Consider the following 15575-nt stretch of genomic DNA (forward strand, 5'->3'; position numbering starts at 1 on the left):
GATGATGATATTACCCTGGTAAATACATTGTGGTGTAATGGTAAAATGGGGACTTTCAGCTCCTTATCTGTTGTTGCATTGACATAAAGATATTTGACATAACAGGCATGATGGAATTGGCTGGTCTGAACCCATTCCAAGGTATTATGCTTATCTTCGTCACTTTTTAATCAACTGGCACATGATTCCTTTGCTTCTGCTAAGTGCCATATAAACTTCAGTTAAAAGATCCCACTGTATATGGCTTAGATCTTTTTTGCTTTAAAGCACCTTACTTGGGAAAGCAGATTTAGTATCACTAATTTTATATGGCTGAATTTTTCCTGAAGACTTGGAGAAGAATGACTTACAAAAGGCTTGATTAGGGTAATTGTTCGGAAAGTTTTCAGAGCTGAATGTACTGGATGGCTCCCAGAGTTCAACTGGCCCTCCACAGTCAGCTGAAAAAGAAAACATTTCAAAAACATAATGAACCTATTGTCTTACTTTTACAATCCATTGTAACAAAGATAATTTGGAAAAAGTAATTTTATGAAGAGGGTATTCAAGCTAAATTCATCACTGTAAGGGTTCAGTTACAGTGCCATTGGTATAGAGCTTGAACAATGAGTTGTGAGAAACCAACACTCCGGTGATGACACAGAGCATTGAGGAAAAAAGGTGCGTAAGAAATTCACTGTTCTTATTAGTTACAGTGTCTAAGTCAGACCTGGTGGCACATACAATTGATGCCCTAGTGTTATCTACAGCTATAGTTCATATATTGCTGTTTGTGAAGTGTTAGTGCTCAGGTGCACAACTGTATTCATGATGGTCCTATGAGAAGTCTTCCCCATGTAGTTAGGGGAAGGACAAGTCTGTGTTTCATTTGGTGACTATTGGTCTGCACAGAAAATATGAAGAAAAGAATGTGATACGGTCAACTGTATAATTTACATTAATATAAAAGCTATAAAATGTCAAAGAAAGAGAGGAAAGCCCCCCCCCGCCCCGCACGGTGTAACCTATTTATGCACTTAGCTTGTATGTCTCGCTTATTATCTGGTTGATCTTCTTGCAACATTAGCAGAGATACTCAAGTATAAAGCCCATTTTGTCATCTAGCAAATAAACTTTATAATGAAAAACCCCTTATACTGTTATTTTGGTTTCATCAGGACCCTAAAAACTTTTACAATTAAACCTTGTGAATGGTAAAAGTAGCCATTTGCTTTTTCCTTGAAACAACTGCTCCAATAAGAAAGGTCTTTATCATAATCATGTATATGCACTTATATCTAAAAATGAATAAAATTTATTTAAAAGCAAATCTTGTAGATATGTATATACACATACATGCATTCACACAGACATAGCTAACTGTACTTTATATATTCAATATTCTCTTTCAATATATAGTTTAGTAGTGGTTTATATCCAAAATATGTCTGCTTCATATTCCAAAAGATTACTTCATATTGACAAATATTATTTGTTTTCATTTCAGCTGTACCATCAGAATGAACTTTGGTGTTTTCCCACTTCCGTTGTTCGCAATTATTCAAAAATAAACAGTACTCCTCCACCTACTTCAGGAAATAGAAGTTAAGGCAGAAGAAATCTACCTTTTTTATTTTGTTTTGTTTTTGTTTTATTCTTCAAATTACAATGGATTTTTTTAACTTTCAGACTTTGGCTAAACTTTAACACTTTCCCCCCCACCTCCCGGCTCAAATTTTGCGTTTCATTATGTCTGCCACTATTGCATACTCTGAGGCACTTGGCTGGAGACTGCATAATCTACAAGTCCTACTGAGTTTGCCCATTGAATCCAACTGGTAGGAAGCTCCACTAAATACAAGAAAGATTTGAACTTTCTCACTACAGCCATCTTATAGAACTTTCTATTTCACCAAGTCACTCCCGGCAATAAAAGCCAAACTGATCTGATCTGGTGTTGACTGTGTAAGGCACATTAGTAATGATCTTTCTCTTGCATGGAGAAATGAGTAATTGATTTTACTCATGTCTGGAAAAAATGTTTTAAAAATTTCCAATGATCTTTAAATGCAAATTTATATGGACTTATTGGTATAGCTGTCACTTGTTAGAGAACCAAATAACAACCAGCACCAATAATCTTGGTCCTTTCATTGAGCATAATAGATGATTTTCTCAACACTATAGAAAATTATATATGACCTATTCATAAAAAAATTCCTCTGTGCTTTGGCCAAAACTTTAATTTATATTGACATGCATATCTTAAGTGTGGAATCTACACTATAATTTCCACACTGTTGTTTGTGTTAAAAGACAGGTTATAAATTAATATGAAGATGAAAGCAATCTTTGTTTTAGATGAAAGTGTAAGATGACAGTGTTGTGCAAAAGACAAAAGCAAATCCAGCTTCCCTATCCCACCACCAATTTTTTTTTACTTTCCAGTGAGCTTTTCTGGCACTGTGAATGATCCCAGTGCCTCTTACTGAAGCTCTAAGTCTAGCAAAAGAAATTGGCTCCGCTCAGATTCTTTCATCTCTCGTTTATAGACATGACATTTGTAGTGAAACCATTAGTGTTAGTAAGCTTCCACCACATCCATCAAAGTAATTTCATACTTCTCTGAACATGATTGATAACATTCACTTTTTTTCAGCAGGTTACAGATAGCATATAGACAGCATGCCTCAACAAAGTTATGCAAAAAAGTTAGTTTTTCCACAGCGACAGCTTAGGCTGTTCTTTTGTATCATATTGAAGGACAGTATGGATCCTCTCTAATCTGTTTCATAAGGAGTTATATGCCATATGACCACTTCCTTTTTTTGAATATTAAAACTTCATCACCATATTTTGGGTAGAGATCTATAGTGTAAATGACATTTCTTTGGTGTTTTGACAGCACCACTCAGCTACTACGTACCACAGGGTTGTTCTACCACTATCATTAGACTGATGTTGACTTGTGAGGTGTGTTGACCCACAGCACCTGAAAGATAGCTGGAGATGGCAGACATCTGCACCTCTCCACAGTATTATTTTAATGAAAACTGCAGTCAAATTCCAAAACTCACTTTGGTAAATTATGACTGAAATTACTAGTGTTATTAAAATTTAATTTTGCTGACAGAGACATCTTGTTGAACTTTACTTCCTTGTGTCTCAGGATGGAGCTCTCAAACTGGATTTTGCTCTTATTTTCAGAAGGTTTTGTTTTCTTACCTGTCCTGATGCAGTAGATTTAGTGGTGATAGTTTTGATAGAATGACAATATTAGTACACAGCGCTTGGACACATGCGAACAGTTTTTTTCGATTATTTTAATTTTAGACTATTTTTATTTACTATATGCTGTCAAGAGAGCAACTAGCTCTGCTTTGTAAGTGACAGTAAATCTGACAGGAGGCAGTGCTGGAACATACTCACTGTTTGTTTTAATGATTTGAAGCCATCTGTGAATAGGTCTTTTGTAGAAATCTCTTTTTTTTCCAAAAGGTTCATGCTTCTTTCACAATAAATTACAAAGCCCTATTAGATATTTTAATGATTTTTTCCACAAGATCTATTCATATCTGTACCAGTTTTTGCTTTGAATGTGTGTGGACCTGGTTAACATCATATGCAATCTTTCTTTATTATTTTATATACATTTTCCAGATTTATAATGATGGCTACAGGTATTTTTTCATATTTTTCTCAGTGAGACTCTTCTAACTAGCTCTGTGAAACTGGAATGTTTTGAGGAAACTTAAATCCCTGTGCTTTCCCCTAAACAGCTCTATAATATGATGGGTCTGGATCAAGCTGTACAACTTGTCTGGAGAAATGCATATGCGCTATAGGTAGTGATGTTTCATGCTTCATTAACTTCTACTTGACTTGCAGAAGATGGCAAAAATGTACAAACAAAAAGAACCCTTCTCCAGTTTTCCACTGAACTTGTGATTGAGAAGAGGTGCCAAGAAGATAGTGAGATGAAATAAGATGAGGCACCATCAAGCAAGAAAAAAGCCCCATTCATTATTACTAGAGCAAGTACTTATTCATCACTCCTGCCTTATCACAAGCAGTAGAGTTAGCAAAGGCAAAATTGAAGAAATCAGGTTTAGGCCTTGACACATTCCATAATTTATGCAAATATTGAAACCTCTCATTAGATCAGGGAGTGAAAAGGGTCCTTTGATTGTTTTTTTTTTTTGTCCACTCATTTCCTCTAAAACCAGAAGAACTGCTAACTGTTCTTCTGTCCTTTCTGTTTCCCTATTTATTTTTCAAGTCAAATATTGCTTTCTTTTTCCTTTTTAATGTAATCAGATATAGTAGGAATAACAATACAGCCAAATGCATATTAGAAAGAACTCATTCATTCTGAGCCTTGTTTCAGGTAATACCTCCATTTTGGATGTTAGACACTCACATAGATCCTGCTCCATTCTTAAACCTTTCTGGCACTATTATAGATTCATCCCCCTAAATATCTGACAGTGTGCATGTGTTCTCAGAGCTTGGTGAATTTTTACCACTGAGACCTCTAGTGATATTATTATGTGATTTTGCTTATTCTCTTATTCCCTTGCTACATTGCTTATAATTTCAAATATAGAGGTTATAATCTTCCTTCTTTTTCTTCTTCCTTCCCCTTCACTGGCTTCCTGGAAACTTTACTAATTAAAGCTTTTAGAGACAAATTCTGAATTCTTTAATTATTCTCCGCTATTCAAGTTTTGGAAGATACTGTACTGATAGCTTAAGCTGTGAATTTACCAGTTCTGTTGCTATCAATGGGTCATGGGCAGGGAAACTGATCCCTAGTACGTCATCCTGAAGAGAATTTTATGATGCTGAGGAGAGATTTTTATAAAACCGAAGGCTGAAAATTCTGAATCACTCATACACAAATACAGTAATAGGAAATGGCAATCAACTGTAATTTAGTGTTTACTTACTAGGAACTGAAGGGACAGTAGTAGCAGTTGGAATCACAGTTGGCTCTACATAAATACTTTCATTACACTTTCCCTTTGTCAGGCCAATATCATCCAAGGCAATATCACTGGGACCATGCTTTTTAAAGGCATCAAAAATAACCTGAAGTTCATGAAAAAAAGTTAGGATTTTATAATTTAATGAAACATTTTTCAACTTTCTATGCTGAACCATTCTGTTTTCTTTCCTGAGTGCTCTTATTTCCACTGTATTCTACACTGGTGCTACACTTAGAGGAGGGCATCAGGGATGAGACAGGATTCCTCACAAAGCAAAATGGCACTATGCAAACTGAGTGGATCATTCTAAGGAATGCAGGAACTTCTTCGTATAAATGATGAACATGATTCAAAATTATTCAATAAATTCACTTTTTATATATAAAACCACATAATTTTTGAAACACCAATTCTGTATCACTCATGTCATCAGTCCAAACTTCTCCTGAACTAATGGCATATCCCCATGAAAAATTGAAATTAATCTCGTTTGTTATTGTGCTTTAATATCCACATATTTAAAGTAATCCTGCTACCAAGGAATTTGTGCTGGTGAAATACAGCTAGGTATAACACTCTTCTTGAGATCATAAAACACACATCTGCCAGAAATCTGATGCAGATAGGTCACAGATGCATTTACTTCCTCAGACTGTAAACACATCTTTCTGGCAGTCCTTTTGCATCAATCAAAACTACTATAGCGGGACAAGCCATCCCAAATACCTATAAAAAGAAATTGTTTTCAATAGAGAGTTGCTGAAAGAATTGCCTAGCATAAGTTTCCTCCTTTTGTTTACAGGTAAGTCAGGTTGGTTGTGAACCGTGTGATGCCAAATACATTTCCATCTGAAACACACTTTCAGTGAATTATTCTGTAATTAGTGAAAATACTGCTTCAGAATCTGAAACTATTTAATTTAAATCTTTTCATGGCTAAGTGCTTCATATCACACTCACTGTCAAGATTTTAAACTCCATATCAGATTTTGATAGGCTTTGAACACCCTTCTTTTGTGGAAAGCTCTCTTTTGTGATAAAGTTGATTGTCCCATGACAATGTTAAGGTTTCCTGTTTTCTATGATAATAATACTTTATATTCCAGAGCAGGGAAGTGGGAGGAATGACAATTCAAATGGGGACTCCAGTCTTCTGCATGCTAACATTTATTTGATGGCATGCATTAGAAAATACTCGATATTCTCTTTGGAGCTGTGGATCATTGCTTTCATTTGGCAGAAAAATCTGATATCAGTTTAACTAAAATAAATTTTAAAAAGAACTAGCACTTTTAGAAACCTTAAAATCAGATGTTTCATTTAAAGTTACTTGTCCATAATTCCAGTTGTTTCCATAGTTTCCTTCTTTCTGGAAAACGATCTTTTCCAAACCACGCTCATTCCTTATGCTAACTCTTAAACGGTAAACATTAGTACTGTACATGAAATACCTAGAAGGGGAAGAGTAATTTTGGTATTATTAGAACAAAGTGAAATTTCGTGAAAAAATATAAAGCTTTTTATTTTATAAACAGTTTTATGGAATTAGGACTAATTCACAGTGAGCATGAAAATAAAATGAATTGTATGTTTAGATTACACCTGGAAGTTTTCCTTGGTATTTTGCTATATTTTCTGCAGAGGCCTAGTTAAGCTTCATGACAAAAAACATTTCAGAGATTCTTAATATAATTTCTGTATAGAAATGAATATTGGATGCAGGGTGAAAAAGAAAATACATTAAAGCTAACTGCAAGAATCAAAACTATAAGGGAGTCAAAATTTCAGGCCTAGAGTTAAGACTGATCATGGAAAACTGAACAGAAGCACGCTTGTATTGCTGGCACACTGACTTTGATTAATATTATATATGAAACAAAGCTATTTGGTTTTATTCTTAAACAAAGTATATGTTTAGAAATTATGTAAGAATACCAAAAGCTTAGACAAGTTGAATCTGAAGAGACCAGAGGCAAACTCAGAATCCGGACTCTCTCTTCTCTGAATCCAAGTCCTGTGGGTGTTGAAATATAAAATCCTGCAAGATAATGAGCACACTTTAATCAGTACAGAATTACTGATTTTTTTTTTTTTAATGAGAGTTTTTACATTAAAAATAGTATCAATAATATAAAGCACAGATAGTGTTGTATGACTTGGAAGATTCCTGACACAACAAATGTGAATGATTATTCCAAGTTATATTCATCAGTCAATGACATATTAAAATCAGCTTTTAAGCTTGTCAGACACTCCTCAGAACTAGACATGAAATAGGAAACGAGTCCTTTTGAAGTCAGTGGGAGATTTGCCTTTTATTTAGTGAAGGCAGTGATTCACCTGAGGGATTTCTACTTAGTTTATAAAAATGTCTTCCTGTGTGACATTGTTTGTGATTTTGCAGAACAATTTCCTGACATTCTTATAATTTTTATCCACATAATAATGGGAAATATGGGTTGCATGTTGAGGGGCGTGAGAGAATGACTACATGAATATGTTACAGTAAGGTGAAGCATTATAAACAAGAAAAATACATTATTTGGGGAAATTGGGTTTTTAGCTCTTTCTGAGTTAGTTCCTTGTAGCTGTGAATTTTGACTTCTTGCTGCCATATAGAAATATAATGTGAGGCCAGGCTACAGGAGCATTGTGATTTGTCACAAGAAAAGCAAGATTAGGCAGAGTTAAAAGTCCTACAATAAAATTCTTGCTTTATTGAAATCATGGCAGTAATCCTAGATTTTATTCTATCTATCTAATACATATATATGCAAATATTATATTCATAGAATCTACAAATAAATATAATTACATAATTTAAATTATATATACTATATTCTGTGATTTATACTTCTAGATAAGCTAGCTTTTTCATGTAGGAGGTTAAAGTACCTGAAAATTAGTCTGAAATCTGAATCAGGCCTTTCATTTCCAGTGTTGACTTAGGAAGCATGCATTAAAATGTACATGGTGTCTAACTTTAAGAAAATAAGCATAGCATTCTTTTTCAGAAAAGGACTTCGTATAGTCAAAGTGACAGTTCTCTGTCTGTTTCATCGGTTCTCTGAGCATTCAGAATGAATTGTTGAGTACGTATTAAGTCTTTTTCTTTTCAAGAGCAGCAAAACAAATATACACTGTCTCACTGAATGTATGTAATAGCCGGATATTAATGATGCAGCTCACATTTTCGCTTCACATGCAGGTTGTAGAAATTTTGAATATTCAATATAATAGCAACATTACATATAGCAACATTACAGACATCAGCTTAGATCTAGCACAGTGAAACAGAGAGCACCTAAAATAAATTAGCATTTTCAAGAGAGATAAAAGTCATTGTCAAGTAACAAATATGTTCTTTCATCTGATTTGTATTCTAGAAGTCAAGTGGGAAGATAAAACAGTGTTCTGAAGATTGCTTAGAAAATGTTCATTTACTCAGAAAGAGGTGAATAATTTCTACCCAAAAACGTGCTGAATAATATTTTTCTTTTCCTGGGAGTAACTTCTTCTAGAATAATTTGCAATTTTTCCAGTCATTTGTCACTGAATAAGTTCTGTATAAGTCTTGCATAGAATACATATAACCATTGCAAAATCCAAGTTATGATGTTAAGTAGTTTTAGCTGGACTGATGAATCAGCTGAGAAAGAGATTGGTTTTCCTGTTGAAGCAGAAAAAAACCTTTGGAGTCTAAGCATTCATGATACACATTCAAAATCTGATTCCTATCAGTATTGTCTCTTTAATTAAAACCCACATTTGATATGATCACTCTTCCAATTAAGTTGTTTTGCTATAGCAGTTGTTTGTGTGTTTTGCACATGTGTTGAAAATTAGTGTGTTTGGTGTACGATTCTAACTGGGGACACAGGTGCCCTATGTACCCTGCAGGTCAACTTTATGTTAAATCAAAGTTATTGTGTGACAACCATGAGGATGTCACCAGTAGATGGGGATGAAATTGAAGTGATTTCCCTAAAATGTAACTATACTTGTTTTTTTCCTTAAGGTAAATGTGCAGTTATTGACCTATAACACTGTTGCAAAATAGAAATTAATTTCTCCGATAAGGCACTTTGGAATATTAATAGCATTGAAACTTTTCAGTACCTCACACTTTAATCACTTTAAATATTCCTTTATTTCTTCTTTTAGTTTTGGTATATTTCCACAAGATGGGAATTAGTAGCATAAAATGTTTTATATGGTAGTCCTGTCTCATTTTTATGGCAGAATAAAATTACATCCCAATACTACCACTATGAAGAATCCATTGTACAGTGGTATAACATAAGCTAAATCAAGATTTTCCTTTAATCTGCAAGCAACTTGTGTTTGATCTTACCTGACATGTTGCCAAACGTATGATCAAAATCAGGACCACTCACAAAGGGAAAGGTAGGACCCTGAAGTCTCTCCCAGTCTGAATCATCATCTAAATCTTGTATCCAGTAACAAAAGCCATCTTCAAAAGTGCAATTGACTTTCTCATAATCTGTGAATAAGAACCTCTAGTAAATAAAAATGACAGAGACGTTAAGTATTTTCTCAGAATTACATAAGAATGAGTGACGATGTAAATTTTTAAGTATGTTTGAAAACTGGAGCTCACAGTGACTCAGTTTCTTCTTCTATGCAATGCAACATAATTACTCAAATAAACGTGTCATTTGTACTTGTTAACAAAACACTACTGCCGAAGGTGGCCCTACATGCTCTTGCACTCATTCACCAACCTTCTTTTCTGATCCTTCACCAGTAATGTGGGGGAGTGAGAGAGGATCCCTTGCATAGCAAACACCAAGGGCTAACTCTGCTCTTTTCCTCTTTTCTTTGCCAAGGCCTGGAATGCTCCAGCTGAAAGGGCTCACTACCAGAGCTGAATGCTCAGAAGATAAGGGCTGTGCTCCATGCACCAGGGATGCCCCTTTCCTTGTCCTTCTTTGCTCCTTCTTTGCTCACATACATTTGGTGCAACATCCTCATCACTTTTCTCCCCATGATATTTTGCTCAGTGTCTTTTCATGGTGCCTTGAAGTGCAGGTCAGCTCTCAGCAAGGGCTTCCACATGACAAGGGTTTGTCAGCACTCTGGATGCCTCCTGCAGCACGTCCCTTCCCAGTCACATCCTCTATTCACATCCTGCTCAAAATTTAGCAGCTGAAGAAGCCTTCACTTGTCCAATCTGCAACTAAATTTTTTTCCCAACTACTAAAGAACACCAATGCATGAGTCATATTGCTGAATTTTGTTGTCACCATAGATTTACTGCATCTGGACTTCTTCCAGTGCCTATTTACTGAAGCAGGTATTTTCCTGAATGTTAGTTTTACCATTTGGGTCTAGTACTTGTGGCAATGAGAATAATGATTAGTGTCAGTGATTCAACAGTGTTCATTAGTGAACAAACTTGCTGAGAGGAATCTGATGGAGATATGGCTAGAGTTTTACTCTTATTTAAACAGATTAACTTTGTAAGGCATCATCCTACTGCTAGATACAAACCTGTGAACCTGTGGACAGTCTCACTGAAATCAATGATTTGATATTTAAAATAGTATAAAGTTTCTCAAAGTGGATCTAGTTAGTGGACTGAGGCCAGAAAATACTGCTTCCCTTTTCATCTCCATTTTGTCAAACTGAAAATACAGTTTCACCAACTGTTGTGGTTTAACCACAGCCAGGAACTAAACACCACACAGCTGCTCACTCACTCCTCTCCCATCCAGTGGGATGGGGGAGAAAATTGGGAAAAGAAGTAAAACTTGTGGGTTGAGATAAGAATGGTTTAATAGAACAGAAGAAACTAATAATGATAATGATAACACTAATAAAATGACAACAACAATAATAAAAGGACTGGAATATACAAATGATGCACAGTGCAATTGCTCACCACCCACCGATCAATGCCCAGTTAGTCCCCGAGCGGTGATTCCCCCACCCCCACTCCCCCCAGTTTATATACTAGATGTGACGTCACGTGGTATGGAATACCCCGTTGGCCAGTTTGGGTCAGCTGCCCTGGCTGTGTCCCCTCCCAACTTCTTGTGCCCCTCCAGCTTTCTCGCTGGCTGGGCATGAGAAGCTGAAAAATCCTTAACTTTAGACTAAACACTACTTAGCAACAACTGAAAACATCAGTGTTATCGACATTCTTCACATAGTGAACTCAAAACATAGCACTGTACCAGCTACTAGGAAGACAATTAACTCTATCCCAGCTGAAACCAGGACACCAAGCTTTCGGGGTAACAAACAAACACACACACAAAAAAAACCACTTACTGTTTAGTTCATTTGCATCAAATGTGGAGTACGTTGCATTAAAGCCATTGTGATTTTCAGAATAATCTGACATAAACTGTGCTGTAGCCTCATGAGAAAAAATGTAAATTGTCTCAGGTTTAGTCCCTGACAGAGAAGCTGAGGACAAATGAAGAATAATATGGTCAGAGAGAAAAAAATCCCATGCGCATTAAGATCCACAGTGCTGTCACAAAAATACAGTGGATTAGCTTTTTGAGTCTTAAAGAATGCTTTCCCTCTTGTCCTGTGATCCTGCCTACAGTAGCTTCAAAACCCTGAAGTCATTTAGCTGTTTGGCTGCCATGTAAATATTCTGCATATCCCATCTCTCATATCCATCAATATGGATATCAGCTAGTGGAGAAATGTCTCTTATAGTACACATATTCAACACTATAATCTTCATATCCATGCCTATTGTGCTATAAATATTCTCAAAATTTACAGATATGCACTGTGAAACTCTAGAATCACAGTATTGATTACATATTTTTGTTATATATACTTACTCTCACAGTTTAATTAGCACGTACACTTACAGATATTCAAAGAGTAAGGAAACTACAATTGCAATGCTCCAAGAAATGAAAGACCCTGGACAGGGTGCTAGATAATCTCATCTAGGCTGCCTTTTCCATGAAAAGGACCAGAGGGTCTTTCAAGGTCCCTTCCAACCTAGGTAGTTCTATGATTCTATGGTACAATGTATCTAAATTTTTACTTTAAATTCAAATTAATTTAAATTCTTTCATATAAATTCCATATGTGTGAAATGAAAGGATTGATACAAGTCATCATACAGTAAAACAGTTGCTTCTCCATCTAAAGCTGATATGATGTCAGACAACAAGAGTTAGACTAGTGACCATATTCAGGATAATGAAAAATCCAGAATTCTTCACTGTTCTGTGACAGTTTTTGTCTCTGCTCTTTCTCTTCTGAAGTCCTTGCCCAATTTTGCACAGATAGAGAGACTTTGCTTTTCTGAGGAGGAGCTATTTACCTACTTGTAATACTATATATTTGAAACAGTGCCAAATTATTAAGGAAAGACAATGGGCATCATCTTTCACACTTATAATTATATGTGCATTATTTTCCTTTCTCCTTCTCGGGTTCTTTTGCTTAAGTGGAGAGTCTTAATCTGGAAATGTCTTGTAGTCTTTCTTTCCTCTACATTTGGTATTTCTAATACCTGAAAATCTACTCAAACTGCAAAGTTTTAGGCAATCCACTGAAGGACAGTCTTTAACATTGTCTTTATGTCTTCGTAGTATCACTGGTCATCCCCACAGCAGTCCTTAAAACCATGCAAGTTAACAGTTGCTGCAGACAATATTATTGAAGCAATGTCTCACATCTAAATTGAAATTCCAAAGCGGGGTCAAATTCAAAGCAGAACTGAAAGGGTAGAATTTCTCCATTCTTTATTTTATGAGTCTTTTCCTATTTCTCACTCCCATTCTCTCCCTGCTTTCAAAAATGAGGATAAATATCAATATATCTTTCTGACTTATCTCTATATGTTTATCTTCAAGTATATGTATTACACCTTTGATGGAATTCAGCTGAATAGGCTGAGTCTTGTGAAAAATGGGCAAAATCTCAGTTTTCCAGAATAGAATATAGAGACAGAGATAAGTTATCATCAATATTTCAAGGTCTGAGGAAAGCAATGCCATGCTTGTAATTAATTTCAGGGAGTATCACAGTACTTCTCGCAACAGTTTCAGTTTAGATGCTTTCATTTTATGTTACTCTGTGATGTTACAGGATCTTCTGACAACATATTTCCAGTGAAACATAGACCCCACAAGACCATAGCTCTGATCAAGTTATCCAGATTGTTCAAATAAGATCTTAAAAAAAAGTAGATATTTCTTAATATATTAGGGAAGCATTTATGTGGTCACTTTGTAAGAGTAGATATATTTATCAAGATCAATTGTCTAACAAGGTAAATTTACACAGATGCATTCTTCCACTTAAACATACACATGCAATTTTTTTCACTTCAGAACACTTATTTTGCCACTTAAACTTTATTAATGGAAAAGTAATATTAGCTGAAAAATAACCTTACCTCTTAAAATCTTGTTTTGTCCTATGCCTTCAAAAATATTTAGATTGTCTGCATATTGTTGTGTATCAAAAGAAGTGAAGTTCAGTTTAATGGATAACCCTTGAGGCACTCTAAGATAACAAGAGAAAAATAAACCTCAAAACTGGAAGTCATATTTTAGTAAACTTTTTTTGACTGTAGTAAATTCATTGTGTGCTTGAATGATGTTAAGTTCAGAAACAATGTGAAATTACATTAATCAAGATTATTAATCAAGATGACCTATTTGGCTAATTTCTAGTTTATAAAATTACCAAAGAAATAGGGCATAAACCTTTTGTAGCTGTACAAGTACTCCTTTACTCACTGGAGTTATGTATATTTTAGGAACTGAATCTTCTAAACTGCCGAATGTGATATTCAGCTGAACAGGTTTTGTTTGTTTGTTTGTTTGTTTGTTTTGTTTTGTTTTCTCTGCATCTCATTAATTTACAGTTACTTTTTAATACGTGTTACTAGTAGATAACATCTCACTGCTCAGGTATAATTCCTAAAGTCAGAGGAATGGTATCATGGTATCAATATGAATAACAAGATTTCAAAATCTGACTCCTAAAAGTCCAAAATAATGTCTTGTATGATAAAAACAGGATTTGCATGAAGATTTGAGGATCTCAAACCCACTGTTTGGGAACATGTTATCAAACCTAACCATCACCCAGTACGTTTAAGAACAAAAGTCACTTTAAAGTGTAAAACATGCTGGGTTTTACTTTGCTGCAGTTATGTTCTTTCAGTAATCTATATTTAAGTAGTTCTCCCATTGCCTTTCCACGAAACATATACAGTAGTCCAATTTCTAAAACTCTATTATCACAATCAGCTTTAGCTTCCTATACCACTATTTGTTGTTTTCTGGAATTGAGAGGCCCGATGAAGATAGCTTTTCAACAGCAATCTGCTGGTGCTTATCAGTACCAATTAGTAGAGAAACATGAAGTAAATATTTGAATATTTGCATTTGCTTTTTGGGGGGGGTTATATATTTCTCCATAGGAAAAAAAAAATCCTTGGTTTGAAAAGAGTAAAACATGTAGTTAAAAGGTAATCTTTCAGGAAGCTAATCTCTCAGAGAAATATCGAGCATTCTGCTCTTACTTTTAAAAGGAAAGGAAATCACATCTTCATTTGGGGAAGAGTTAAATGGAGTGAAAATGTAAAAGCTTTTCCTAAAGGTAATGGGGAAATCTTTCTAGACAAAGAAAGGCAGAAGAGAAATCAAATCTTGGATGTGTTGTAGGGTGACTTTTAACACATTTTTAAAGGGATAACAAAAACAATAGGACAAAATGTCTCTCATTGGTTACTGGAAAACCCTAAAGCTTTCCTCATAGAAACAGTTGTGTTCAAAAGGGAGATAAAATCTGAGTACCACATTGAATTTTTCAGGCCTTTACTGTCAGTGTTGCCAGATTTTTTTAAAGCTGATGAGTGGAAAATAAAACCATATGGTTGTTTTTGTCATTGATCAATCTGTAATTACACAGATCTGCAGCACCTGTACTATATTACCTGCAATTACCCATGATTATTTCCAAAATTAAGCTTTTGTTAGCTGCATGCCTGGTATAGATATCTACCTAATACAATGCCTCTTGCAGCTATAGCAGCGTTTGAAGCAAAATTAACAGCTTAGAAGGAAGCAGTGCACTTGCAGAATTTGAGCACAATAAATAATCATGTCTCAACACCATGAACTTAGGAACAAGTCAGGCTTATATTCTGAAGGATACAATCTTGTGCTTCTCCTGTGACACACCTATATTTTAAAACCAGGTGTAGCCAGTAATTATTGGTGAATAGTATTGCTGAAGATAAGAAAGAACAAATGTACTAAACAGAAGGAATACCATGACTTTTTCCTGAAGTGTCAAGGTAAAGACGAAAGTCCTGAGCAAACTCAAAGGCTAGGACTTTCAAAGGAGCCTTAGGAATGAGAACTCCAAATCTTATCCAATTTTAAAGGCATTTCCTTAATCTCCTTTGAAACTCTTCTACCAAATTAATGCTTCTCAGAATCAAAGAATGGCCATTATTACAAAGCCATAATAAGAATCACTGCCTTTCAAAGCAGTAAGTTCTGAATTGGCAGTCATTGTAGGGATTTTTAGGAGCCTCCAACTTACAATCTTCTACCTTATTTTAGATATGTACTTTAGGATGAGATT

At 35.1% G+C, this 15575-nt stretch overlaps 1 protein-coding gene across 1 annotated transcript in view; it reads right to left on the bottom strand.

The window, feature by feature from the left end:
- Positions 1-15575, bottom strand: part of TMPRSS15 (transmembrane serine protease 15) — a 58225-nt gene that overhangs the window by 23230 nt on the left and 19420 nt on the right. Inside the window, exons 11-17 of the mRNA XM_041124968.1 lie at positions 13369-13478; positions 11265-11402; positions 9322-9471; positions 6903-7005; positions 6268-6418; positions 4929-5070; positions 351-440 (exon numbers count right to left, since the gene is read on the bottom strand). Coding sequence (XP_040980902.1) covers positions 351-440; positions 4929-5070; positions 6268-6418; positions 6903-7005; positions 9322-9471; positions 11265-11402; positions 13369-13478 — 884 coding nt within the window. The remainder of the gene's footprint in view (positions 1-350; positions 441-4928; positions 5071-6267; positions 6419-6902; positions 7006-9321; positions 9472-11264; positions 11403-13368; positions 13479-15575) is intronic.

Source organism: Aquila chrysaetos, chromosome 7 (genome assembly GCF_900496995.4).
Source record: "Aquila chrysaetos chrysaetos chromosome 7, bAquChr1.4, whole genome shotgun sequence".
Classification (NCBI taxonomy): domain Eukaryota; kingdom Metazoa; phylum Chordata; class Aves; order Accipitriformes; family Accipitridae; genus Aquila; species Aquila chrysaetos.